Source organism: Lichenostomus cassidix, chromosome 1, assembly GCF_008360975.1.
Source record: "Lichenostomus cassidix isolate B80296 chromosome 1, HeHo_3.0, whole genome shotgun sequence".
NCBI classification, from domain to species: Eukaryota; Metazoa; Chordata; class Aves; order Passeriformes; family Meliphagidae; genus Lichenostomus; species Lichenostomus cassidix.
Genome location: NC_139479.1, coordinates 9,907,600 through 9,935,346, shown reverse-complemented (window position 1 = coordinate 9,935,346; position 27,747 = coordinate 9,907,600). Strand labels below are relative to the sequence as shown.

The window sequence follows — 27,747 nt, the reverse complement described above, 5'->3', positions numbered from 1 at the left end:
AAGAAAAAAATGAAGCCCTGTGAATGCTAACAATGCTATTAAAAACTCTCCCTCCTGGAAAAGCACATTCCAGAACTGCATTTCTCTCTGTTTAAAATGTTTTCAAACTGCTGCCTAAGCAATGCATCAAGGTATTTGGACAGAGACATTCACACCATTTCACGTTATCCTGTCAAGTACAGATAGCAAGTGTGATTTTCTTCCTGATTCATCTTATCTTGGAAGTCAATCTTTGCTAAGGTTTTAGGCATACCTTTCAGCTAAGTACATTTTTTGAGCTGGAGAAGTAGATCTTGTTCCTTATGCCTGAGGGCACACTGGACTGCTGGAATACTAAGGACTATTTTTTTAGTGCTTCTTCTGCTGAAGAAACTATAATATGCAGACCTAGAAATAATTATAACCAGGGTGCTTTATGTCTGTAACAGCCACCAGATGGAATTTATTAAGACTCTCTGTCTGAGTTCCTGTAGCCAGACAGGACCAAATGATATCTGACAGGGCTGTAGAGATGAGCCAGTTACATCTTCATTCCCTGGTCTCAAATGCTCATGTCAACATTATTTAATCCTGATGTCCCTAAAAGTCTCCATAGGATCAGGAAGTGAATAATTATCACTGGGAAATACTGCCAGTGCTTCACAAAATCCTTCCAAAATAATTTGGTGCATCATTCTTTACAAATTACCTTCAATGAGATTGTTTAGCTTTTGGGAGGTTTGGTTAAAGCTAGCTCTCCCATAGCCAGTTTGAGTCGCTATGGTTCATGAGAGTCAGTGGCACACAGCAAATAAAGCCATAAAAATATCTATAACATAAATGGTTAAAACAACTGCAGAACTTATAGAACAGAATGACTAGACCCATGGCATTCCATTTCTTCCCCTCTCTCCTCCCATTCTTTTTATATTAAATATGAAAATACCTTAGCAGCAGATATAATTTCCTATCTTTGTGGAAACCTGCTGCCTTAGCCTGTGGAAGAAAAGGCTCAGGGGGGTAATATCCATGTGTTTAAATATCTGATTGGAGGAGTAAAGAAGACAGATCCAGACGGTCATCAGTGAAGCCCAGTGATAAGATGAGAAACACCATGCAAAAACTGAAATACTAGAAATTGTATTTAAATAGAAGAAGAGAATTTTTTTTTCTTTTACTGTCCGAGTTGCTCAACACTGGGAAAAGTTGCTCAGAGAGGTTGTAGGGTCTCCATCCTTGGAGATATTAAAAACCTGACTGGACATGACCCTGAGCAAACTGCACTAATTGACTGTGCTTTGAGCAAAAGGAATAGATGTCTCTATGGGTCCCTTTTGAACTCTACAGTTCTATGCCAATACACATATAATGATGTGATCACAGTAAACTGACTCAAATAAAGAAAAATTATGAATTAGTGTTATAAGCACTAGGTTCAAATTTTAAGTGCTCTTGACAATAGAAGGGAAATCAATCTTACTTCCTGCTTAATCCTTTACAGAACACCAGTGCTTTCATTTTCTGCATGTATAATTCCAACTGCTGAGTCTTAGAAATGTTAGCAGTCAGAGACTACATCTTGCATTAAGGCGAGAAATTTTGCAATTCTTCAGCTAGAGATGAGGTAATATAAAAATATATGGCATTACTACTCCATGTTCTTGCTCTTGTTCCATTATTGTAATTTCTTCTGTAGCAGCAAATACTCAACTTGCCAACACTCCTTCCCTCTGGAACCTGACATAACCTGCTCACACAGAAAACTGACACAGCAAGTCCAGCACAGCAAAAAATGATTACTTATCTCCTTTATTCCCCCCACGTTATTATGTGAATTTCTATAGAATGCCTTGGAACAAAATCATGCAAAGCAAGAATACTGTTGTACTACGAGTCTTAAAATATAGTAGTGGTATTTGGCTCTTTTTAGCAAATTGAAATAATTGCTACTGGAACCACAGCAGTTATAAGGGACTAAAACCAAACAGCAGTTCCTTTTTAGTAAGTTTCAACATGCCATGAGCAAGGTATCTCCTTTGCTCAAACTTGTATGTGTTATTTGGGCAGGAGCTGGACTGTCTTCTGACACTGAAATTTCTGGAATCTCTCTCTATGGAGCAATTATGAACTTCTATGAAAAAACATTCTTCTGCTTTGCTGTCCTAGAGAATCACTAGTAGAAGGTAGAGAATTCTCCAATTTAAGCTTTTCTTGTATGTTACCACAAGAAACATAAACATATGTTTCCACAAGAAACATAAACATAAAACATATTAAAAACAAGAGGAATCAACAACCCACATGAAATCTAATTCCAAGTGATTGCTTCAGCTGTATCAGAGCCTGAGTTACAGGCAACCTGACAGGGGTTGGGCAGGCAGATTTTCTTCTGCTCCACATATGATGAGCTGCTTTCCAAATTGTATAGGTAACATTCTTCATTCAAGCAACTGAAATGGTTCAATATCAAGTAAAGAATTTTAGGGACTTTGGAAACTCAGATTGAGCCCTGTGCTTTCATTACACATTTCTTTTTCACCCATGCTTAACCACTACATTTCAAAGGAAGGCACTGGAATATAAAATCCATTTACCAAGGAGAAAAAATGAGTTTGTAATCCTTGTAAGGAAGAAGAAGGCTCAAAGAGATATGAGAAGCATCTAATATAAATATTATCCAAGTAATTTAAATGAAATGTAGAGCAGGTGTTTTGTTATGAATTCATGAATGCAAGACACAAAGAGATGTATAACACACCAATGTTTAACTGCAGAATTACTCCTACCATGTTGTCACATGACTTTTTCTATGAATACACAAGCCTTTTTTTGAAACAGTCTCACTTTATTGCCCTATCAGTTATAATAATTTCAGAATTTCATTCTGTGACCAATTTACAGATACTTGACCTATAGCATTATTATCTTTTAATTTAAATAATTCATCTCCCTTTGTAGTATTTCCTCCATTAGTACATGTAGAAAGTAAAAATCTCACCTCTTCATGGAATATAAGAAAAATTACTTTGAAACAGTAATAATTTGAAAAGCATTCTGCAACCTTTTCATCAAATCATAATCTATTTTGCCTTCTGGGATACATTGCATAAAATAGAAAGGCAATGATAAAAAACCCACTTGAATGCCATAGCAGCACTTTTAAGGATGCAGAATTAATTTAGACAGTCTCCAGCCATTTTCATTTTAACTATGTGATTTGTAATTAATTTTAAAAAATAAATATACTGAAGCACTTACAGACACCTGAAGACAGATGGCCAAATGCTCCTAATGCTGGCTTTTCCTTTAGTTGTTGAATTAAGAGGTGTATTGCCTTCCAGTCAGCATTCAAGTCTTCTAATTTTTTCTAGAATAGAAAATATCAATATATTAAATTTACAATACACAAATTAATGTATCACAGAATCATAGAATGCCTTGAGTTGGAAGAGACCTAAAAGATTGTCCAGTTCCAGCTCCTCTCCCACCATGGGCAACGATGCCACTCAATAGATCAGTTTGCTCAGGGACCCATCCAACACAGCTTTATAATGTAAACAAACATAAAGGTAATGTAAATAAATGCAAAATAAAATAAGTGGGTTTTTTTCATCTGATGGATCACCTGAATTTAAAGAAAAAAACAAACAAAATGAAACAGAAAGATACAATAATGATTTTTTCCAAATGGAGGAGAGGAATGAGTAAAATCCTTTTTACCAGCTGGGACAGCCCCCCAGCCTGAGAGGTCTGGCTTTTAATCACCGTGAATCTGAGATGCTAATTTTTAAAATTAAAATAGAAAGGTGAGCTATGTATTTTCGATAAAACCCCTGCAACTTGTAGCGTCAAATGTAGAATTTATTCTTCCACCTATTAAAAAAAAAGTAAAAAAAAAACAGTCTTAGGAGTCTTCAGGGAGCCATAAGCTTCAGTGTGTGAGCACACAGTCCTGACTGGCAATGGCTAAAATGTTACTTTTAAAAAAAAACCTACATGAAACTCTGGAGTGTGGCAAACACCAGTCCTCAGATAACCCTGAGAGGCATTTAGGTTTGAAAATGTTGTTTCAACCCCTCTTTCTTCTTTGCTTTAAGGACTGTAAAGAAGGAAGAAGCATTGCTAATTCTATGCTGACATGTCTAAACTCTTAAAGTGAAGACAGCATTTCTTTTTAAGCTGTTCTCTCTTTCTCAGCCACAAAAAGCAGCACAGAGTACCAATGCCACTCAGGAATGCTTTTAGTATTCCATGGTTTCAATCCACAGTCAGGAATATAGCTGAAATCACAATGCAGCAGTGATGGAAACCGGATGCCTATTAAGAAAGGTACTTTAATTATCTAGAGTCAAAGATGACAGGGTCAACAAGAGAGAGATAGAAAACAATGCTCATTAAATTGAAGTGTGTACACACACACAGACTCTGAGGTAGCAGGGAAGGTTTGGATTAGATATCAGGAAAAGATTTTTCATCTAGAGGGTGGCTGGGCTCTGGACCAGGTTCCCCAGGGCAGTGGTCACAGCTCCAAGCCTGTGTGAGTTCAGGAAGTGTTTGGACAACACATGGGGTGGTTCTGGGGCTGTCCCATGCCAGGGCAGGACATCAACTCTATTCCATGATTCTCATATTGGTCCTTGTCATGAGTAGCTTCTTGATCATTCTCACATATACAAGCCAGAGATTTCTTTCCAGCAATGACAAAATATAAAACATGCACACCACACTCGTTAGAGGGTTGTCTGAGGCAACAGCTACACCACTAGTAAGAGAGCAACCAGTTCTAAACCCTTCTGTCAAAATCACAGTTTGATCTTGCATCTGGCATAAATTAACATGCATGCATTAAAATGTTAACTTCTTTGAGCCCAGCAATTTTGCTGTAATTGCAACTCTAGAGCTTTGGTGACAAGCATGAACATCCAAATATGTTGCACTTAGCAGAAATTTTATAGATTTTCTTTAAATGCCGGCACTGGTGCAATTTAAGTGATGCTAGCATCCTTACGTGAACTAATCTCACTGACAGCAATAAAATTAGATATGAATATTTAGAGAGAGAAAAGTAATCTTTTAAATGCAAGACTGAGGACAATGAAAATAAATTCCTCACTACTTACTTCTCACCCACCAGAGGAAAAGACAAATTGAGTGCTGTGGCAAGGGAACCACAGCTCTTCCACTGGCACAGAAATCCTTTCCTGAATAAACTGTTCTGATTAAGTGCTGTTAATCATCAGATTGGGGCTTACATTCTTTCTATTGCCACTGACACCAGCAGTAACCTCTCTCTCCCTCACCTTCAAAAGCTTTACAGAAACACATTTCAAAAGCATGAAATCCATTTTATAAAAGTGAATAGGTCTGATTATTAAAGTGCTAGTGCTTAAGGGATCACACATCTCATCCCATTCTTGACTCTTGAATCAGCATATACAAGGATTTCATTTGCCAACAAAAATGTTTTTACAGACTTGCATTGCAAAATTCTATTTTAGTATGCTTAGTGAAGGTGTGAAAATATACTTATTTCAGTGACATAACTATGAGATAAGATTAAATAAGTTGCAATATAAATCCATGGGTTTAATTTACATTCAAAATAATATAATGAGAATATATTATAAAGGTTACAAAGATAAGCAGCTAAACATTAGGAAGACCCCGAATAATTTTAACTGTGAACATTATTTCAGATAAAATGCACATAAATTGAAGGGATATCTCTAATTTTCTGGCACATACTGCTTTTGAGCACAGGAAAGGCTTGCAGTGGAAATAAGTCAATAGGACTTCTACTCCATTTATTGAAAAGAATGGGAAGATTTGTGGTGAATTAAGGAAATAATGTAGGAAAAATAGCAAAGCTGCCTCAGAGAACTAAATAATCTACAAATTTGCCAAGCAATGCTATGTAAGTAATTAATGCTTTTAAAGAGGCCATGTAATTTTATCTTTTTTTTTTTCTGTGCCACATACTAAACAAGAACTATGAATCTAAGTATTGAATTTCTGCTTGTGCTGTGAACAATGTCCATATCATGAACTGAACTATGCAGAGTTCAGCCTAAACTAAGGGGACCAGAGCAGTTCTAATTCAAGAATTTTCTAAAATTTTGAGTTCTTAACTTTGCAGCTTTGCTAATATCTTTTCAAAACCACCTGAATCTGACTTAAAATTATTTCTTCTTCCACAAAATATTTTTGTGTAGAAAATTATTTTGATGTTAGCCAAAAAGTCCATGTTGGAACATATAAATAGCAGATTGTGCTGAATGTAACTCAGGAAGAATGATGACTTAAGGAAAGCTACCTACAGGATCAGGAAAGCAATTCAACAGTCCTGACAGCAAATAACCACTGCTTTATGACTTATTGTACGAGACAGACATTGAACCAGAAATTAACTACACAGGCTGCACAATTAAATGAACTACAGAATGTAATGAAATGAAAGTAAAATGTAATCAGAGAGGGACTAAAAATTAAATATGCACTACTCCACAAGTTACTGATTTGCTCACAGACAAGTTTTATAATATCATTGTTAAAACTACAACTCAAGGAACATTTTAATCTTTAAAGAGTTATCTTTTTCCAGTAAATCTGGCAAAAATTGGCAGGTTTCAGTGAACACTTGAAATATATAGACACAGGGAATACTTCTATGTCAGAATTTTAGGTTATACAGAATAATTTCAACATAATTTATATTTCTGTCAGTTTTATGTAAAACAAATACTAGTTCTTACTCTTGAAAATACCAGCATTCATTCTGTAATTCTTTATATGAAATTAAAAAAAATCTAGAAACCCAAAACCTCTAGTTTTCTGTTGTTTTGTGTGCTCTGCTTGTTAAAGTGTGGAGTAAGATCCCCGAAGACTGCAGCTGAAGTCACACAAAATGAGCAAAAGCAGTTATTGCAGTGTGATTCTTGCTCCATCATCCATTCAGTGTGCAGATGACATTTCAGTTCCCAACAAAAACAGGGCTTTATTTGCCAAGGAAAACACCCAACAGAGTCTTGCTTCTGCCCACTCAAGACACCTTGAGTTTATCTTTTCTAGCATTTTATCATGTTTAGGAGAACAGATCACTGAAAATGCACATATACCAAAGGAGATAATAACTCTTAAGCATTTCTGTTCAAGAAGGAAGAGAAACCAAATCACTCTTATACATGTATTAATTTCTAAAGTGGCTATCAGCTCATTCATGTGTTCCTGTGAATGGGGATCTGCTGGTGGAATTTATATGTAATTCAGAGGAAATTTTGTAAAAGTATGAAAATAATACTCCAACTATAGTGACTAAATAGAGACAGAAAAACAAGAAATTCAGTGCAGAGATCACCTGAAGACATCTTAAATTTGTGAAGAAATCCTTTTTCTGCCAGTTGTGCTCTTGGATTGCTGTATTTCTGGAAAAGCTCTAAATACAAATTTTACTATCTCTGCCCAGTCAGAAGCAATTGTAAGATACTTAGTGCAATCAATAAACCACTATTACTGTTTCTGGCAGCTCTTAATCATCATTTTCACAGACACTTAATTAGCAGTTATAAAACTGGAAACCAGACCAAGCTCTGGTTGTATGGTATTGACCTGACTAGTTTGGTCTCCTGCTCAAAAGGCAGCTGAACCAGACAAGGGAGGATGCTTGCTGAGGACTTCAAGATTCCACAGGATAGAAAATGACACTCTAGTCTCAGTGAAGGTCCACACAGTCTTCAGGAACAGCATGTAAAATATCCCCTTATAGAGGATTTACAAGCTGAGGAAAAAGGATTCTACAGCATATTTTTCTAAAAAAAGAAGTGCTGGGAGGCATAGCCCTCCTAACAATGTGTTCTCTGCTCCAAAGCAGAATCAAATCAGTTATTCTAGAAAATTTTGGCAGAGAAATTGAGTGGGAAAGTTCTATGTTGCTCTGTGTTCTTTCCTTCAAAATGAAAAAAATAAAAATAAAACAAAGTACTGTCTTTATGACTTGACTATTACCTTTTCTAAAAAAATTGCTCATTTTTTTAATTTGACAAAATTTCTGAAAGTGAAACTTAAAATAAAGGAGATTAAATTCTTACATGTTGCCATTGATTAGGCATAAAAAAATTACATTTGCTTTCAGTGTGAATTGCTCTAGAATGAGTAGAACAACCTTAATGTCAAAACCAATATTCCCATCAAAATATGCAAAACTTTTTTAGCTGGGAACATTGTTTTTTCCTTGGCTATGCCATCACAGAACAGAACAAATGCCATTTACCAGGTTCTTTTATTGATTTTAAACAGAGCACATCAAGGACAAGTGTACAACAGGGGAAGCATAACCTGTTACACAGTAATGGATGTTACTAAAGGTTGCTTCATTACCTTTACTGGATGAGTAGCTGGTTTTTCCTTATATAAATGACACCCTTTAGAGAGAACCTCTTCCACATTCGGCTGTTTAGCCTTCACTGCTGCTTCAGTTTCCTGAAAAGCAAAAACACAGGCAGTCTAGATTAACCATAGCATAAGCAGTAAGACTGAATAGTCCTAAAGCTCCATGGGAAGCTGTAAAACACCAGAAGACAAGTTTCTGCTCAAGTTGGTGTGGGGGTAAACATAAGAATAGTAGCAGCTAAGGACAAAGAGGATCACGAGAAAAAACAAAAGCAAAGAGGGATGGAAAAGAGTAATGCTACCAAAAAATAAAGAGTGGTAGGTCACTTCATCTCGGAGGTTCCAATAAATATATGAATAAACAGCTAGCACAAATTCACAGTAAGAAAGACAGGCATGAGAAATCTCATTTAAGCAGCTCTGTTGTTTTGTCTGTTTTACACTACCAGCAGATAAAAAGTGCACTGGTTAACATTTTGTTCATACAGTACATGGCATTAAAACTGTATAATGAGATGTGACAATGATATTGAGTTTAGAAAGATTAAAAATTTTAAAAGAAGAACTGCAATTGTGAGTACTAACCTAGGACTTAGGCAGTAAAACACTTAGAATAATGAATTAAAAAGGCAATCACAGTAGTAGTGACAGTTCCTACAGGTACAGGGAGGTATCTACCATTAGCAACAGCACCGTACTGAATTAACAATGGAATATTCTCTAGCAATTTCCTTTTTAATCTGGAAAGGTGTAATCCATATGCTAACATAAGGAAACTTCAAGCAACCTCCCCCAACATATAGCAGCTTCATTTTGTCAGGCACTGACCAAATAAATAATGGCTGAAGCTCTACAATTAAAACAAAAGCCCAACGCAACCAACCAACCAAAACAAAAAAAAATCCAAACCTACTGAAAATTGTAAAAGAAAATATAAACTACACCTGGAGTTCTAAGATTCATAGTTTATTTCATTTTTTTTCCCTTGTAATATAAGCAAAAAACTGAGTTATTAAAATGAATTGGTTGGGGTTTTTTTGTTTTCCTCTTTCTTCACCTACCTTCTTTGCAGGTTGATTACTTTGTCCTCATCAGTATTGCTGACTATCCACGGACTCCAATTTAATTTTCTGTCCACATCCTCAGTTATCATAAATGTGACAGCAGACAAGATTGTGAGCCAGGTATGTCACTATCTAAGCTAACACATCATTTTATTGGTGGAAATCTGCTCTTCTTTTTACTGCAATAAACCTGCTGAAATCTATGCAATTTCAAGTCCCCAAAAGGGGCCATTTTGCTCCTATGTTTCAGCTCAACATATAAAGTATGTCTACACTGCTGCCTGAAATGTTACTTGCAAAACTTTACAGACTATCAGTAAAAACAAAGACTTGGTAAATTTAATGTCATCTTTCATTTTTCTTTTCAAATATTATTGATCAACAACAAATGAACTGAATTAAACCTTGTCTGATTTCTTGCAATGACATTTGAAATATGTTTCAATTTAATTGTGTTTTATTATGCATTTCAATGTTAATGAAATGTAACTGTAAGTATTCATAGAGAATAAGCACTGAAAAACAATGTACAGCAAAATTGGGATATCGAGGGGGGTGAGAGTTTATTAACCTTTTGATGAAACCCTCATTAAAGTCTTATTTTCTTTCTGTTTCAATACTAGGTTAGCTTTCTACTTCCCTACTCAGCACATAAAGAAAAAATAATAATCAAGGAATGTTAATGAAGAGGTAATTTTCTGCCTATCCTGATGAAAGCTAGGCATTTTAATAATTGTTATTTTGTTCTAGTTTCATCATTTGTTTTGGGGTTTTTGTTTTTTTGGTTTTTTTAATTAAGCCATTTGCAGTAGTCTCCCAATATTTTTTTTTTGTCTTATTCTACACATCTCAAATACTCATCTTTTATGACAGCATCAGGTATCATAACAAATTCTGCAGCAGGAAAAGCACATAACAACTCCCTGTGGAGTCCAAGAATACCAAGAACACTGTGGATGTGCCTATGCTGAGAGTTTAACCCACGGCATGAATGTGCCTTTGAAGTAGATTTCTCAATGTTCCCCCACTCTGGGCTTTGTTTTTCACCACAGACTGGTTGAGGAGCACAGACACCATTTTCTTTCAGGCTGCAGCCAGTGTGGAAGGTGTAATGTATTTAGTTGTTAAATGACTGATTCCTTCTGCTCTACAGATTTCTGGAGTTACATGAACTAATCTTGTGTAGTCTGACCTTTCAAATTCAGTGGTCTTGACCTGAACCAAAATGCATTGTGGAGGTCTATCCAACACAGCATGATGCTTCCTTTGAGAGATATGTGGGCATAAGAATAGAGGTAAGAGTACAGGGGAAAAAGAGGTTCTTAATATCTTTGCATTCATTTAGACACTGCTGAAATTAACTGATATCTCATTTGTCAGGGCAGCCACTCCTTTCTTTGATTGTTGCACACTAATCCCAACATCAACTAAAAACATAACAAAATTATTTAAAATAAGTGCACATCTGACATGAAATTGCTGTAGTAACTTTGAGGGAGCTCTTTGCCCAGTTTTTTGACTGATGGGATAGCCCCTTGATGAATTCTGCCCAGTGAGAAAGTTTCCAGCAATTTCAAATCCATTTGCTCAGAGGCACCCTATTAATATGCGTTGAAAGGCATGAGAGTAGTTACAGGATTCTGCTCCATCATTTAATTCCCTAAGAGAACAAAATGTTAATGACCACAATATAACCTCCAATGGTTTGCCTTCAACAGAAACCACAGTTATTATCTAGGCTGTACAGGACCCAGGAGACGAGCATATTCCCACAGCAGGGCTTGACCTCTCATCTTCATCATGCAGGACAGGCTACTGCTAAAGCTAATAGGAATTGTAGATGCTCATGTCCACCAGTTTTTAGAGAATACCAAAGTCATATCCTTTTAAAAGCTCTGATTCAAATCCTCAGGCACACTCACGTTGCTTGCTGTGGGAGGATGCAGAGCTGTCTCTGGGAGACAGAGCTGACTGCCGGAATTGCACAATTTATGAACTGCCTGGGAAAGCAATCGTAATGCTGCTTCTGGGCTGGGTGATGAATATGCTAATTAAACTTTTCACACATATGGCAAATTAAAATACATCATCACTGGAAACTGCTGTTTCTCAAACATGTATAAACAACAGGAATCAGAGGCTACCTTTTTTCCATGACGCACTACCTATGAATTTTCAGTGGTGTTAAAGTGGTGCATCCAAACTGATGAAAGCCTGCTGCTGAATAAGCCACATTGGCTTCTGCATTTCCAACAACATGTCAGTTCAACCTGCTGAACAAAGTTACAGCCTGAAAAAGTGGCAAGGACTTGTCTACAGCCCCATCTGGATTATGAAAATCTGTTGATATAGCTCAGAACTTAGAAAATTCATATTCCCCAGCTGAAACCAATATATTGACTAAACCTCTGGTGTGTATGCCAATGGAAGATAAAGTTTGATGGGTTGGCATATGTTATTCAAAAGGTGGTAACCATCCTAGCAGACACAGACAGGCTGTTTGACATATGCTACACACATATAGAGAGGCCCAGTCAACTACTGATAAACATATCTGCACCATTTATGACTGAGTATTGGTCTATTTTCAGAATCAGAAGCATTGATTCACCTTCTCTGGTAACACTCTTGGGATCAATTTCCCCATGAGCTTATGTCCTTTGAACATCTTCTGCAGGGACAGTAGGAGAAGCTCAGGGTAATTAAACCTGCATCTTCATGGTAAAATACAATGCAAAAAAATGGAATCTTAATTACAGCCATCAAATAAAAAACCCCAAAACCCTGAAATTAATATAGTGAATTGTTTCAAAACCTTTATTTTCAAGTTATGACCTGTTTTTAGCAAGACATTATGTCTAATGAAAATTTGAGAATTTATTCACAGGAAAACAGAACCACTAAGCAATTTCCCTTTACTGATCAAGACAAGGCAGTGATCTGTAACAAGCAAATATAATAAATATAAAATCTAAAACTATTTGGATGCTTTTAATTTCAAACAAACTTTTCTGAAACAGACAGATATAAATCCCCATATATAATTAACTTTATAATGGAAAACTACATTTAAATATGTTTTTCTTGTAAGGCAGATGTAGAAGAGCATAACTTGTAAAGAGAATTCTCAGAGGTGGAACTTCTTACTCATGCACATAGATTCATTAAGACTAGAAAAGACTTTCACTATCAAGTCCAACCTTTGACCAAACACCACCATGCCAGCTAAACCACAGCACTAATGTAACTTTAACATCTTGAACACTTCCAGTAATGGTGACTCCACCAATTCCCCGGGCAGCATATTCACCCCTGACCATTCTTGCAGTGAAAAAGTTCTTCCTGATGTCCAACCTGAACTTCCTCTGGTGCAGCTTGAGATCATTTCTTCTTGTCCTGTTGCTGGTTGTTTGGGAGATGAGACTGGCCCTCACCTGGCTACAACCTCCTTTCAGGCAGTTTGAGAAAGCAATAATGTCTTCCCTGAGCTTCTTTTTTTCCAGGCTAAACACCCCCAGCTCCCTCAGCTGCTCGTCATTGGATTTGTGCTCCAGACCCTTCCCCAGTTCCACTGCCCTTCTCTGGACATGTTCCAGCACCATGTTCCATGCTTTTTTTGTAGTGAGAGGCCCAAAATCCAACAGGATTTGAGCTGTGGCCTCACCAGGGCTGAGTACAGAGGGATAATCCCTGCCCTGGTCCTGCTGCCACACTATTGCTGACCCAGGCCAGGTGACATAGGCCTTCCTGACCCCCTGGGCACACCTGGCTCATGTTCAGCTGCTGTTGACCAGCACCCCCAGCTCCTCTTCCTCTGGGCAGCTTTCCAGACACTTCTCCCAGCCTGTAGCTCTGCCTGGGGTTGTTGTGACCCAATCACAGGACTCAGCACTTGGTCTTGTTGAAACTCACACAGTTGGTCCCAGGCCATTGATCCAGCCTGTCCAGATCCCTCTGCAGAGCTTGCCTATCCTCCAGCTTGCCTCACCTCCTGCCCCACTTGGTGTTGTCTGTAAACTGCAAACATTTCCCCTTTCAGACAAGTGAATTCCATCTTTCTCCAATAGGGCTGGTGCTGTATAAACCACTCCATGATCAAAAAGGCCAACATTTCCTCAATGACAACAATATTTAAGCCATGTATTGATCAGGTGAGTTCTTCTGGAACTTTCATCATTCTTCCCTGCTACCAAAGGGATTGAGGAAAACCTCCTGTGCTGCTGTCCCTTCAACCAGTCATCCCAGTGCCCTGAAATGCTTTTTGATTGCCCTAGAACTTCTCGTAACTGCTAATTTGGACTACCAGAAGTGGGTAATAATCAGATGGCCAAATTAGTCCAGGGAATCTCTTAATCATATCTCTTATCTGTGCCGCAGGGAGGCAGAAGACTTCCCTGAGGGATGGATTTGTATACACGGCCCTCAGTTCCCCTTGGAAGGAGTCACCTACAAAAATTATCCTTCTTTATTAACAACTGTAAATGTGAAATTCCAGCAAGGCTCATTGAAATATTCACACCTATCTTTCAAGTTAATATTCCCATGCATTAAGGAAAAAGCTATAAATAACTGGTGAGGTTCCGAGTGCCTCATTTTTTCCTCACATGCAAAAAAAAAAAAAAAAAAAAAAAAGGCAGTAGATAGAAAACATTAATATATTCCCATTTTCAAGAATTCTGATTCTAAAATAGTGACCTCATTTTTTCCTTTGACTCAGCTCTGCACATTCCCATTCATGGAGCAGGATAGCAAGTAAACTACAACAAAGAAGAATAGTCAGAGGAGACTTAATTAAAATACATCAAAGTTCAGCTACACCACAGTAAGTATCAGATCTTGATGGCAAGTCACATATTACAGTCAACAGCATTCTTGGGAGTCACTTTAGATATTTGTACAATATTATTAAAATACATCCAGGATATGCTATTAACAGTTCTGTGGCCATCTTGAGTTGGAACATAATCCACTGGGGGAAAAATGCAGTTGTCAGTATTTAAACCTCCTGCATAAACACTTTAATCAATTTGGATAAAATTCAAGGAAAGGCAAGCTCTTACCACTGTTCTTTTTTTATGTAACAGATGAAAAGGTTTGATAAATTTCTGAATGTTTTACTTATCTCTATATAGAAATAAAATGCCCTGTGAACATCTGAATTACAGTATTTAAATACAACTTCCTGTTTTATGGATTTATGAAAAATAGTTTAAAACAACCCCCTGAAGTAATTCAATTTAAAGACCACTCAATTAATGGTCTAAGTCAAAGCTTAGTGTAAAATTGCTTTATCACTAAAATTATTCTGTAACTAGTGGACAAACAACTTCATGCATTTGCCTCTACAAATGTCATTTTAATGATTACATAAAATATCATTCTTTCCCTTATTACATTAACTGACTCATCTTTTAAATGTGTGAGAATAAAATTTGATCGCAAGACCATGTTAGACTGTATATTAATGGGGAAAAGAATATTGTGAGATACATTCAGCCTTTTGAAGTAAAGTATGCAAGCAAAAGACATCTAATTTAAATGAGAGTCTAGAAAATTGATACAACTATAACTCTTGACCTATGTGGAAAATTTTTGAAATATTATGGAGAGGGAACAATCCTTACACAGAAAAGACCAGTACATGAAGAACCTTTTTCTTCTAAAAGTGCAATTTTAGAGTTCATAACTGCTTTGTAAACCAGCGAGTGCAGCCTTTGTGCAGTTTGTAAAATATGCCGACACAATGTCTTTTAAATCTTGGTGTGTTTTTCATAATTCTGTTCCCTGCAATATGTCTTATTCCTGGTACTGGAAAAGGGAAGGAAAGAAAAGAGCAAGAAAATCCTTCACTAAGAAATGGAACTAAGAAGATCCCAAAATTTAAGCCATGCAAAGCGCCTGAAATTGCAAACCCTACCACTCTGCCGAGTGAAACGATGTTTCATCCAAAGCATATTTTCCTGCTGGCTATCAGAATTTGTGAGCTTCTTCTGTACTTCTAGAGGACATGAAATATAGTAATTTTTCCCCACACAGAGAAGTCACTATCTATCCATTGCAGCTGTCTGTCCTGAAAAGGAAATTTCCTGGAGGTACTGAAGATAGATGAAATTATTAGCTGTAAAGACATGACCTGCAGATATGGTATATGAAAAGAATTTGGCTATGGTGGTCAAACACTGATACAGCACAGTTAATCATCCAGCTGGTCTGCAAAAAGGTGCAGTAAGAAGAATTCTTTGAGATTGGATGTGATTCAGAATATTTTCTTTTGAGATTGGACAGGACACAGGATGAAACAGCTACTCCTGTTCCACCAAGACCGGAATAAGGTCCTCTCTTATTTTCAGTGCATAATATAAGAGAGCTAATAACAAACCCAAGAGAAGAGACAGAGAAGAAAGAAATTTGGAGAAGAAAAAAATGAGAAACTCTTGCAAGAAAATAAGGGAAGTCCCAGTAATTTTACTAGCTCTCTCTTAGTATTTTGTGCTCTCAGATACTAGAGGATAGCAGCCTTGGAGAAACAAAACATTGAACAATTTGCTCCTCAAAGTCCCATAAGAAAATTTCTGGAAAGAGTAATAACTGATTTAGGCACAGAATATCAAGCAATAGGTTCTAATAGTTGACTGACATTTACTGCAGGTATTAATAGTGCATTAAAAATAGGAGTAGTTTAAATACAATTTAAATTTCATCATCAGAAGTTTTCCCAGTTCAGCCTTTTGCCACATCAGGTGTTGTTGCCAGAATACAATGAGACAGATCTCTGAGGTACATATTCCTAATGTGCTCCAATAAACAAACTACACTACCTCTTCTTGTATAGAAAAACGACTCATTTAAAAGTATATCAGCAAAATGAAAAGGCAAAAGAATCAGTAAAGTGTTAAAATCGGACTTATCTGGCCTAGATTGTCAAGCAAAAACTGACAAATGAAGACTGATGGAAGGATGAAAAAATACAGCAATGTCCAGTTGGCATTTTTATTCTCTACTATGGGTGATTTTTCTTTTATTTATCTTGAATTAGGTTTGCTACTCCTCAGCCATGTTCTTCTCTTATGTTCTAACTTAAGGCTGTCAAGCATATAATGAAGTGACTGACAAGAGCTGACCGTCTTCTTATTGTCATTCAAATGTACCAAGGACAAAATCCAAATACATGTTATTTTTTAAAAATAAAGAATTATTCATTTTTTGTTAAGGATGGCCAGTTTTTATCTGCCAAAAATAAACATAATATGCTATTTAAAATATATGACAAGTGACCACCACAGAGAGTAAACAGATATAAATTCTACACTCAGGGAGAGCTTGAAGCAGTATAAGCAAAAATCAAGGCTGTATAAGCCTTGGAAAAGGACTCAAGTATAGCAGAGTACAGGAGGGGTGAGTGATGACCCAGGGGTAAGGAGGGAGTAAAAATAAAAAATGTTGGGAAACTGAGTAAGCAGAGAAAAAGGACTATTGAGATTGTAAGAGGATTTGGAGTCAAAGGTGGCTGGAAAATATAAAGTGGTTTGTTTTGTTGTCTGGAGGAGATGATTTGAAAGGGTCGGCAGAGTTTTCAGTGAGCTAGCAGTAGAAACATTAATTTCTGCCTTCTGTCAACTCACTTCCTATCCAGAAGGATTTCCCCATCCATTCCTTAAATGGGACCTGCATTTGTGTTCATTCTTTCCATGTCCTCATCAGCTACATATAAATCTGTCACAATCACCCTGGAAAACTGTTTTCCAGAGGAAATGCCAATGCTGAAACAGAGACCAGAAAGAATTCCCAGAAAGTGCAGCTTTCACCTCTTCCTGTGGTTAGAAGGAGGTATGATGGCTCCCAAGGCTTTTAGCAGGTAGGAGGTGGAGCAGCAGGCACTACTACCTGCCTCCTCTCCTCTGAGCCCTAATCCTACATCCTCCCTTCCATCCCACACATCCTGAGCTCTCCTGAAGAGGAAAGGAGCACCATCAGCAGATGTGTATAGAACATGAAGGATAGGGTTGTCTGGTCAGGTTGGAAGAGAGCATCTTCAGTTCCTCTTTTAACAGCAGGGGAACTGGAATCAAGCTGAGCATCCCAGACCATTTGATCCTAAAAAGAGTAAATCATTGCAATGGCAGCTTGTTCAAGCAGATAGAGAGGAATATGGAATAAGGCTGTATTTTCATTTCATTATAAGAAGTTTTATGTGTACTTTCTACATTCGCTGCCATTGATTAAAAAAAAAAAAAAAACCAGAAAAAAAAGGCAGAAGTGAAAAGCTGCTGTTTAAAGTACACTTTGACCCCAAAGCAGTAAATGCATTTTTTAACTTTTCAATTAATTTAAGATTAATTCTATGTTCAAAAAGTGTTGATTTTGAGAATATAACAGATAACTCAGAAGGTGAAACAGCATTTAAAATATTGAATACACAGAATATAGAATTTATCCTTTGTTTTCTGGACTACCACTAGTCAAACTCAGAAATTAAAGTACATAAACCCTTGTCAAGATAAGAATATTTTCCAGGGCTCTTTTAAACACTAAAAATGACTGTTCAATTCCTTCTGCAGCATTTCTCTTCTTTCAAAATTTCGTATTTGAAGAAGGAATTTATTAAATAAAATTTCGCTGCCTCAGAAACTCAGAATGTTTCAGACGGAAAAAAATAATTTAAAATGTTATTAAATGAAGATTGCTAGCAGTAATAAAAGCTATCAAAGGACTACATACTTATTTTTAGGTTAACTAAGATGTTTGTTTCTGGACAGCATTTCTGGAGAGCAAATGAAAACATTCAACAAGTTTTATTATGCTAACTGAGCAAGACTGAAGAGATCTGTTAGTTTCAGTTTTTCATAAGATTTAGATCAACTTTATAAAAATACTGACCCACAGATTTCAAACACTAAGTACCAAAGCAAATAATCCACAATAACAGCTAAAATTTATGAGCAACTAAAACCATATTAACATTAGCCTATTTGTAAGCTTTTCTTATCTTACCAAACAATGCACTTTTCATTCTTTATATATTTGGGTTCCTAAAATTGTTTTTTTATCATAGTATCTTGTTGACTACATCACAACACAATAAAACAGTTTTACTATGTACATATTAGAAAGAAGTTGGGGTTTTTTGGCCATAAAAAAAGCTTTTAACTCCCACTTAAAGTATTTTTCTAAAGCCTCAGCACATCACAAATGTTACATGGAATACATTTGAAAAGTGCAATCTAACTGTAACAGATTGCAGAATGGTAATTTTATCTTAGTGACAGTTGCAGTAGGTTGTAACAAAAAAGCTTTTACATCTAGTCTGTCTTATCCAGTCATTTTGATTTTTATACACTTAAGAAAGTCCTATTATTCTCATTCTGTTCTTCCAAAACCAGATTTCTGAATTTAACCATTATTTGAAGCTTACTAGCTTTCCTCCTCTAAGCAAGATATCTGGGAATCTCTAATTGAAACTCTCAATGACTTTGGGTCCTATCATACACAGGGATTGAACAGGACTCTCAGGAAATAAATATTTAGAGGAAAAGAAAACTGAGACAAATCAAGAAAAAAAAAGTTGGTTAGATTTTCTGAAGGTATTTTCTTAATCTGTCAACTAGAGCAGCATCACTTCCAAGATTCCCCTTTTTTTTTGCAGTTGAAGTAAACAAATCTCAGCAGAGCAGTCAGTAGGATGATATAAAGGTCAGTATTTGCACAACTTCCTTGAGCCATAACTTTGGAGCTCCACAGATTGTTGATGCCGTAGGCAAAGCTGTTTCAAAGTGTAAAGTATAGGTCTACATCCCCATGTTCAGAATAACGTATCCCTAAAAGGTTTAAGTGTATTAAATCCGGATGGCTGGATCAGAATAAGCCCATTTCAAAGTGCTCATGTATGTCCTTAAATATTCCATTTAGGAGACAATGCAGAAGCGACTACAACTTCCATTATAGTAACATTTGCCACCTACTTAGATTCTGATTATCTGACTTAGCCAAAATAAGCTTGTGGTTAAAGATAACCACATCATTATCAGGACCAAAAAATAATTGCTTTGACCACTACAATAATTGCATTTTGAACTAATACTAATTAGATACTCCATATTTGCTTTCTTGTCTGAATTAGAACAACAGCACTGATGGTGAACAAACAGAGTTTAGGAAAGAACTTGATTACTGTCTATTAATGCAGTATTAGACCTCTCTCTAGTTTGGCAAACAAAGCAGTGACAGAAAGATGAAGTTACATAAACTCAGCTGAGGAAAAATGTGCAGGTTTTTAACTCAACCGTTAAAGTAATTTACCAGGAGATGGGGATGGCTGTTCATTTGTGAAAATTAGAATCCAGTCTTGGTTGGTTTGGCTTCATCTGGGGTTTTCTAATTATTATTTTTGAGAGAGGTGTGTTGCAGTTCAAGCAGAAAATAAGCCAGAAAACTGAAAGGATGACTTTAAAAAGCAGGTCTGACTGGATGACCAGAGCAGAATCTTTGACCTTACACTGAACCAACTATATTAATTCTATGCATATCTCAAAGATGACACATTTTTGTCTGTTCAAAGTCAGCTGCAGGGTTGCCATACCACATGCAAGAGCTGTAACTGTTTCTGTATGAACATTTCATATAAAATTTTTATAGTCCAGCAATATTCGTGGGCTTGTTTTTAATATTAGATTAATATTTTATTTAATTAATATTAATATTAATATTTTTAGAGCCTCTTTTTAATATTAATGGTTTTGGAAAAAAGAGAATACCTGGCAAAATGATGTCTAGGTTAAAAAAGGAAGGTGGAGACCATCCTATTAGAAGTTTCTGCATGTCCACACCTCAGTAACTGCTACACAGCTTTCTCTGCTGTTAAATCTATTATCTCCTGCTGTTAGATGGATATCCCATACATTTCTAGCCCAAAATACTGCCAAAGTACCCTGGCAAATATATATCTAAATACTATGAAACTGGCACAGACTTGAAAGAAGCAAGGCTACCCTCAGAGAGCCCCACAAGCAAGGCAAAAGTGAAGATAGTGCTGTTTGGGTCAGAAACCAGGCAGACCTGAAAAGGCTAAATAAAACTTCCTTATGTCAAAATTTCCTCACTGACAGACAGTATCTCATATCGCCCATGTTATCCTGCTGGGCCCCAGCTTTACACTGAGAAGATTTGGTTGCATTAAGAGTTGAAAAGCAGCTATCACTTCCTAGGATTCAGGCTTACTTATATGAATAAAGATGGTGGCAACATAAGCAGCAAAACCATTACATTTGAACCTGCAGGAGTTGAAAAATGCACATCTTTAGCTGTGGGTTTTTATTGACAGAGAAGGAAAAATGGCTAAGAAAATTAAGTTGTTCAACCTAAACTGAAAGCAGGACCAGGAAAATCAGGGTTTTTTACACACTAACAGTACTGACAGAAGTTACTGATTAAAAAGAAAAAAAAGTACCAGCATGTCAAAACCAATCACATAGTAAGAGCTGAACTTCATCATGCCATTGGTGAAAGGGACTCCTGCCATGGCTGCATCCATTGACTATGGCTGTAACACCCACAGCTCAGACACCAGGGCTGGCAGAAGCTGTTTTGTAAACAAAGCTGTTGAGTACTTCAGTCTTTTTCTACTCTATAACGTCAACAACTTTCATACTATTTCCTTGGCACCATTTTGTGGAATTGGAAATTCACGACGATACCATCTAAGTTTGTGAAGTATGAATACTAAATCATGCAAAATAGAATCAGAATGAGGGTAAACCCAGGTCACAGAATGAACCCAGAGAGCGTCACACTGTCAATCTTGGGAAAATAGAGTTGTAAAAGACACAGTACGAAATATATTCTACATGCATAAGAAGCTGGCACACTGCAAACCTGGAAGTGTTCCAGTGTTCACAAGTAGCAGAGGAGTCAAGACACTCTTGTAGATGTAGATTTCATGCCTTCCCATGCATATACATGAGTATTTCACAGGTGCAGTCTACATATTATGCTATTATTGGAAATGAAGATCATGTCGATGTGGTAAAAAATATTTAACACGAAGAACTAAGATCTATCTTAATACTTCAAATCTGGAGCTTGCAAATATGTATTTCAATGTTGATTTATTTGGATAGTTTCTTAAATTAAAAAAAAAATACCTTTGACAATTTATAGAAGAAAACTATAATTAAGGATGAATATAATGAGGGAAACAAACACTGGTACAGATGCTTTTTAGATCCTGAGAATGAAAAATCCTTTCTCTACTCTTATGTATTGAGAAATGAGTCATTAAAGACCAAATGTGATTTTTGAGACCACTTCTAAAAATTATTGTGCTTAACTGATGTCCCAGGTCCTAATTGTGGCACTACAGTCTCTAAACTGTGGTCAAGATAATTATAAAGACAAATCATATTGGCATAAAATATGTTAGGTTTTACCAAGCCATACTGCAATTCTTTGAAGTAAGTGTAGAGTTATGCTAGCAGAATGAGGTGAAAGAAAAAAATAATTAATTCAGCAGGCAATGTGTTTTATAGTTAATGATGTTGCAAAGTACAATATGCTTTCTGGGTGTCCTAGATTACACTATAGGAGTATTTGGTATTCTATTACCACCAGCTGTGGGTCATTAGCTGTTATCTCCTGCTGTGACTCACCCCTGATAACAGTCAATGGACCATCAAAAACCAGCCCCATGACTCATGGAATTATCTCACCCTGTTGTGAGATGCTCCACCCAGGAGGGAGGAGTCAAGCATTCCCACCTGGATATAACCTGGCCTTGGAACTGCCCAAGTCAGCCCTGTCTACTGGATGCCTAGAGGACAAGAGCTGCCACTGGAGCTTCAGCTGGAGGCCAAACCTTCACAGGATCACTGCTTCAACTGAACTACTTCAGTTGGATTGCTACTACTACCCTAACCGGATGTCAGGTTGTATCTGACTTTGTCAGTGCTTTTCCTTGTATTATTGCACTTATTTTTTAATTTTGCTATTAAATTATAATCCTGACTTGTGATCTCCCACTGGTTTGTTTTCAAACTAATACACTGGGATTGAATATCTCTAAAAAGTTTGTTTCAACAATTCAATAGTGTTCACACTTTTCTTAACCTTTTTTGCTGCTTTTTAAACTGACATGTACATACTTTAGAAGCTGAGATGTTGCCCAAAGCCTCAGATGGCACAGAATGTTCCAGGGATTGTGGGACTATGAAGTTTCCTGGTTTGTTTCTTGGTCACCACAAGGTCTTACCCCATGTGGGTGACCAAGAAATATGCTGGACTTGCCCAGTGTCTTAATGTCTGCATCTTCTATTCTTCTCTTTCGTAACTGCATTACTGTGAAGTAGAAGAGAGCCTGTTCTATTATGTACATTTGTGCTAAACTCAGGGTTTGAGGTTAGGAAACAGCAGGTATTAAACACCCGGAACCATGAACTGTGAAGCCAATGAACACTAATTTCTTTGGTTGCAAGAATGTATAAATAGGTAAAGTTTTAAAGGACCTTGGGACCTCCACCATCAAGAAGACCAGGGTGAAGGAAAACCAACAGAGCCTTACTGGATCTATGGGCAGTGACTACCTTGTGCTCAACCCGTCTCTCTCTCTCTCCCCTTCTCTCTCTTCCTTCTCTTTTCTATTTCATTCTATCTCTCTACTTCACATTTTAGTGTCAAATAAAATCTGCATTACTGACTTCAGCATATGGTTTTGCTTGCACCTTAATTTGGGTAGAGACATCTCTCAATAATTGCATCTCAGCAACACTGAACCTCTTATTTTTGTATCACTAGTTTGCGTCCTTCCCTGATTTTTTTATGTGGTGACAGGAGTAATGAACTGAAGAGGGAGAGGGAATTTGCTCAAGTTATTCAGCATGACTACCCACACCGTTCAGTTGTGAGCTTTGCTTCTGATATGGGGCAAACTGCAAGGTCTGAGGCAGTGCCCAGGTATGGTCAGGATTAGCATTAGCCACAGATGCAGCAACAGCCACTTTGGGTACAACTATGTTCTTTGGGGACTTCAGATTGTTGCAGAAAGGACACAAGCAGTTAACCTCTAGGCCAAACAATGGTCTTGGGCACTTTATAATTACTAACGGGGACACAGTTTTAAGAACTGTAGGAAGGATTTTAATGTCTCTACCTGTCACCAAGCCCAATTGTGTATTGGGTCTTCAAAGACTTTGTGAAGGTCTCTGTAACAATATGCAATAATTTTGCCTTTGATTGCACCTTTGTTACTCTCACAGAATTACTTTTGTGCCACCATTAAAGGTTAACACTGCTGGAGATTTTATTTAATTTTTCTTCTAAGTAAATTTAAGGGACTTCTCATCTCTTTTAAATAGCTGATTTTTGAAGAGGTGGAAAAAATGTACAAGCTTTTAAACTGGGATTAATTCACAGAAATCTAAAGTTATCAGTGTGAATTGTGAAAGTGAAATTCCCACATATTCTCCTTTATATATGTATTATGCATGTATTATATAGATCAATATTATTTAAAAGCTAAATCAAATTATCTGATAAGGACCTGCATTATTATACCTCTTAATTTATGGAAGAAACTGCAATAAGAGTTATCAGATTATAGTTGCATGCCAGAAGCAAAGGTTGCTATGGTTTTGAGAGAAAGAAATCACTGTATTTTGGAAAATTCTTTCAGAATACTGATAATTGGAATTTTAGATGCACTTTAGTGTGTGTATTAAGTTTAAATTTCAGCTACCACAAATTTCTTTGATTGAAATTCTCTAAATGTTAGTACAAATGCAACCCACTTGCTTTAAAACAGGCAAATTACTTTAACATAATATTGCTAACCAGCTAAAGACACCCTAGGCATCCATTTAAAACAAGCATATATTCATGTCCTCTTTCTCTTCTACCTATCCAACTCCACATGTTCTTATTTATTACAAACTGATTCTGAGGTCAGAAAATTTCTAACACTCAGTATTTTGTGGCTTTGAGATTTTATATATTATATATATAAATTTATATTCTTGCAATAGCTAAAGTTTATATTCACTCATGTTAATTTTGGAAGTCTTTTCCTGAAAAAAACAACTTGGAAAACAAAAGACACAGAAGACTTAATGGCTGAGAGGAAAGGAGAACATTACCTTGCAGGCTTAGTGAGAGTATGAAGAACATTGATAGAAATTCCATAAAAGATAATGTCTCAAATAAAATTAAAATTTGCAGGCCATTATGTCAAATCCTATAACCAAAATAGTTTGGTTTTTCTGAGGACTTAAATAAACCTGGTCTTTTTCACTCCAGTGCTATATTTACAAGTGTGATGATCAGTTTTAAACTACTTCATAGCTTCCAAGTTTTTAGCCCTTACAACAGTATTAGTCCCTGTAATCCTTAAAGTCCTTAAAATCACAACTAAGGGATACATCTACAATCAAAACTGGTCAACTGTTAAAGCCAAGTGATGTAAATGTATCCATGAAAGAAATATGGTGAAGTTTTTAATGGAGAAAAGGATATTTGAGTTGCTTTGGAGCTCTTCATGGTTCCCCATCTCTCAGGACATACATTATTTCTTCCCTCAATTTCTGGACTACAGATTTTTTTAAAATTATTTTTAAGATTTTTTTTTCCCTGTTCTTTCAGCCTTTTTTCAGAAATATTCTGATCACATCATCAGAAGATGAAAGACCCACGCAGTACGTTTCACTCACACTAAGTACAAAAAACAATAGTCCTATAATTTGTAGAAATTTAGCCCTATTTTCATTTTATATAAAATTCAATGGTGGAATCATTCTAGAAATAAAGGAACAAAATAGAAAAATATATGAAAACAATAGATTAATCACCTGAAATATTTTGTTAAAATTCAGCAGATAAGGACCCATAGTTTTCTTAAAGGCAAAATTCCATCAGTCATTCTGTACATATACAGATGTTTGCAAAAAGCTATACTAATTTTATCTTTCAGAAAGGGATTGAATGTCATTGCTGAACTCATTCTCTCAGTTATAGGAATGTAACAGGACTTGAGATTCGGTGTTTTATATAATGCAATTGTATGGCTTAAAAAGTGGGCATTAAACCAGTTCCACAGCAGGAAGTAAGTTAAAGTAAACTTAAACATGCTCTACAAACTACACATCTTCAGGAGCAGGTATTATTCCATTTCATGCAAGACAAGAAAAGTTCTGAATATTTACTTTTTTTTTTCTTTTATTTTCTACTGGAAATTTTATCATCAAATTGATTCAAAACAAAACTCAATGTCTTCTGTTTAATCTTCACCTATGTGAACAAGGTGCAGAGCTACTATAAACTATAACTTCATGGATTTCAATGATCTATTGTACTTTAAATATTTCCTCAAATTATGTGAAGATAAGACCATATATGCATAGACAAAAGGCAAGGCCAAAAGATTTAAGTATATACCCAGCAGGCCAGTTGATTCTAGTCAGTATTTTTGAACCTTAATTTCTCTGGCCTCAGTCAAGCCGTATAAAGGCATCTTTTTTATACTTAAATATATATCAAAGACCAGATTACAAGTATTTTTCTCACAGTTATTAGATAATCTGCTTTATTGATTCTGGACTGTCACCTGTGCAGTTAAATATCCTTCCTTGTAATATGAATATTGTATTTTGGTCCTAAATATTCTGATTTCAATGTAGTCATTATAGCTTTAATGAAATAACTTTAATGGTTCAACACTGATACTGTGATTTTTTTTTTTTTTTTTTTTTTTTTTTTTTGTTCACTTCATATTAAAATTTCATCATCGACTCTCAGGACTATTGTTTCATGTATGTATACGGCAAACACAGTTGGCTATATTTATATATCATCTTGGAACCATTGGTTTTAATCTGCCCTCTCACTAGAAACCACTAAGCAGAAAAGAATAAATTGTTTAATTCATAGGGCTTTGAATTTCTGGGGACTATTGCTGACTTCTGTCTCAAATTTACATTGTTAATAAAAACTATACAGCTGATTCTGCAACTGAATTTTTGACCACTAAGTAATCCAAGGCTTTTTTAAAATGGAGGAAAGTTTACCTTAATATCAAAGGCTCCTGGCTGACCCACTTTGTTATAAAGCTCTAGCTGGTTCTTGACAGGTGTTACCCACAGTATCACCTGGTTTAGCTGTTGATCAAGTTCAACGAAATCCTTTAGTAGAATCTCTATTTCTTTTTGTTTTTCTGGAAGATCTTTGGACACCTGAAAAAATAACAGAAGACATTGTTTTGGTGAAAAAAACCACAAATAAACTACAAAACAATTTAACACTATGCATATATACATTTATATAAAATGCTAAAAACCAAGTTTTATATACTGGAAGGTTAAAAAAGAGTAGACCAACCAATGAAATTATTATGGTAGGTAACTTGCAAATCAATTGAGACACAGTCTGTCCTCAAAAAAAAAAAAAAAAATAAAAAAACCAAAATAAACACACACACACATAAACCTAAAATAAAATTTAAAAAAAAAAATCAAACCTTACCATCAGGCTTCTCAGTATTTTCAGTAAGAAAAAAAATGTTATCTCAGTATACTAAAGGTCAATTTTTAATCAGGAAAAAAATTGAAAACATTAAATTGATCACTTGAATTACATGTAATCTATCTTGACCTCTTGAATGTAGATATTTATAAGCATGTGTTTTCTTATAAGGTGTTTAGAGTTGCCAGTTGGACCCAGATATGCAAAAGCAGATGCACACAGTGAAGAAAAATAATGAAGAAATCTATCATGAATTCTGATCAGGCAACTTGGTTCTCTGATTTGCATTCAAAGCAGTCAGATTTCTAAGTAAGTGCATTCTTCTATGCCAACAATATTAGAAATTAGGACTCAGTGAATGGCAAAGTTCAAATCCAGCTCTGGAGCACTCGGAGCAAATGGAGGAACAGGCTGGCAGTAAATAAGCCAACACAAAGCTCCATGCTGTCCTTGCCAGACTGATTTCTTTAGCTAGAGAGGTGAGGTGTCACAATCCCACACAATGGGCAGCAGTGCACACATACACTAGGGGAGAAACCATCTGTACTTTACAAAAAAAAAAAAAAAATAGCAGCAGCAAATATAGGGACTGAGCAGATACAGAATGACAGTTCATTAATAAAATCGGCCAAGAAATATGGTTAGTTTCCCATATCATGAAAAGTAAGGTTTCCCACTCTTCACTGTTTTTATTTTTAAAAACAATGTAAGTGTATTTTATATGTATTTTTACCAAAGTGACCCTCTTAAAAGTAGCAAAATTTGATGTTTCTGAGACACACAATATAAAATATATTCCCTGTAAAGTTAAGCAGCACCAGTG

At 36.1% G+C, this 27,747-nt stretch overlaps 1 protein-coding gene across 9 annotated transcripts in view; it reads right to left on the bottom strand.

The window, feature by feature from the left end:
- DMD (dystrophin) overlaps positions 1–27,747 on the bottom strand; it is a 1,152,080-nt gene that overhangs the window by 338,454 nt on the left and 785,879 nt on the right. For all 9 annotated transcript variants that reach the window (XM_085049820.1, XM_085049818.1, XM_085049835.1 and 6 more), the window contains 3 exons: positions 26,471–26,635; positions 8,353–8,454; positions 3,238–3,346 (listed from right to left, as the gene is read on the bottom strand). In XM_085049820.1, coding sequence (XP_084905946.1) covers positions 3,238–3,346; positions 8,353–8,454; positions 26,471–26,635 — 376 coding nt within the window. The remainder of the gene's footprint in view (positions 1–3,237; positions 3,347–8,352; positions 8,455–26,470; positions 26,636–27,747) is intronic.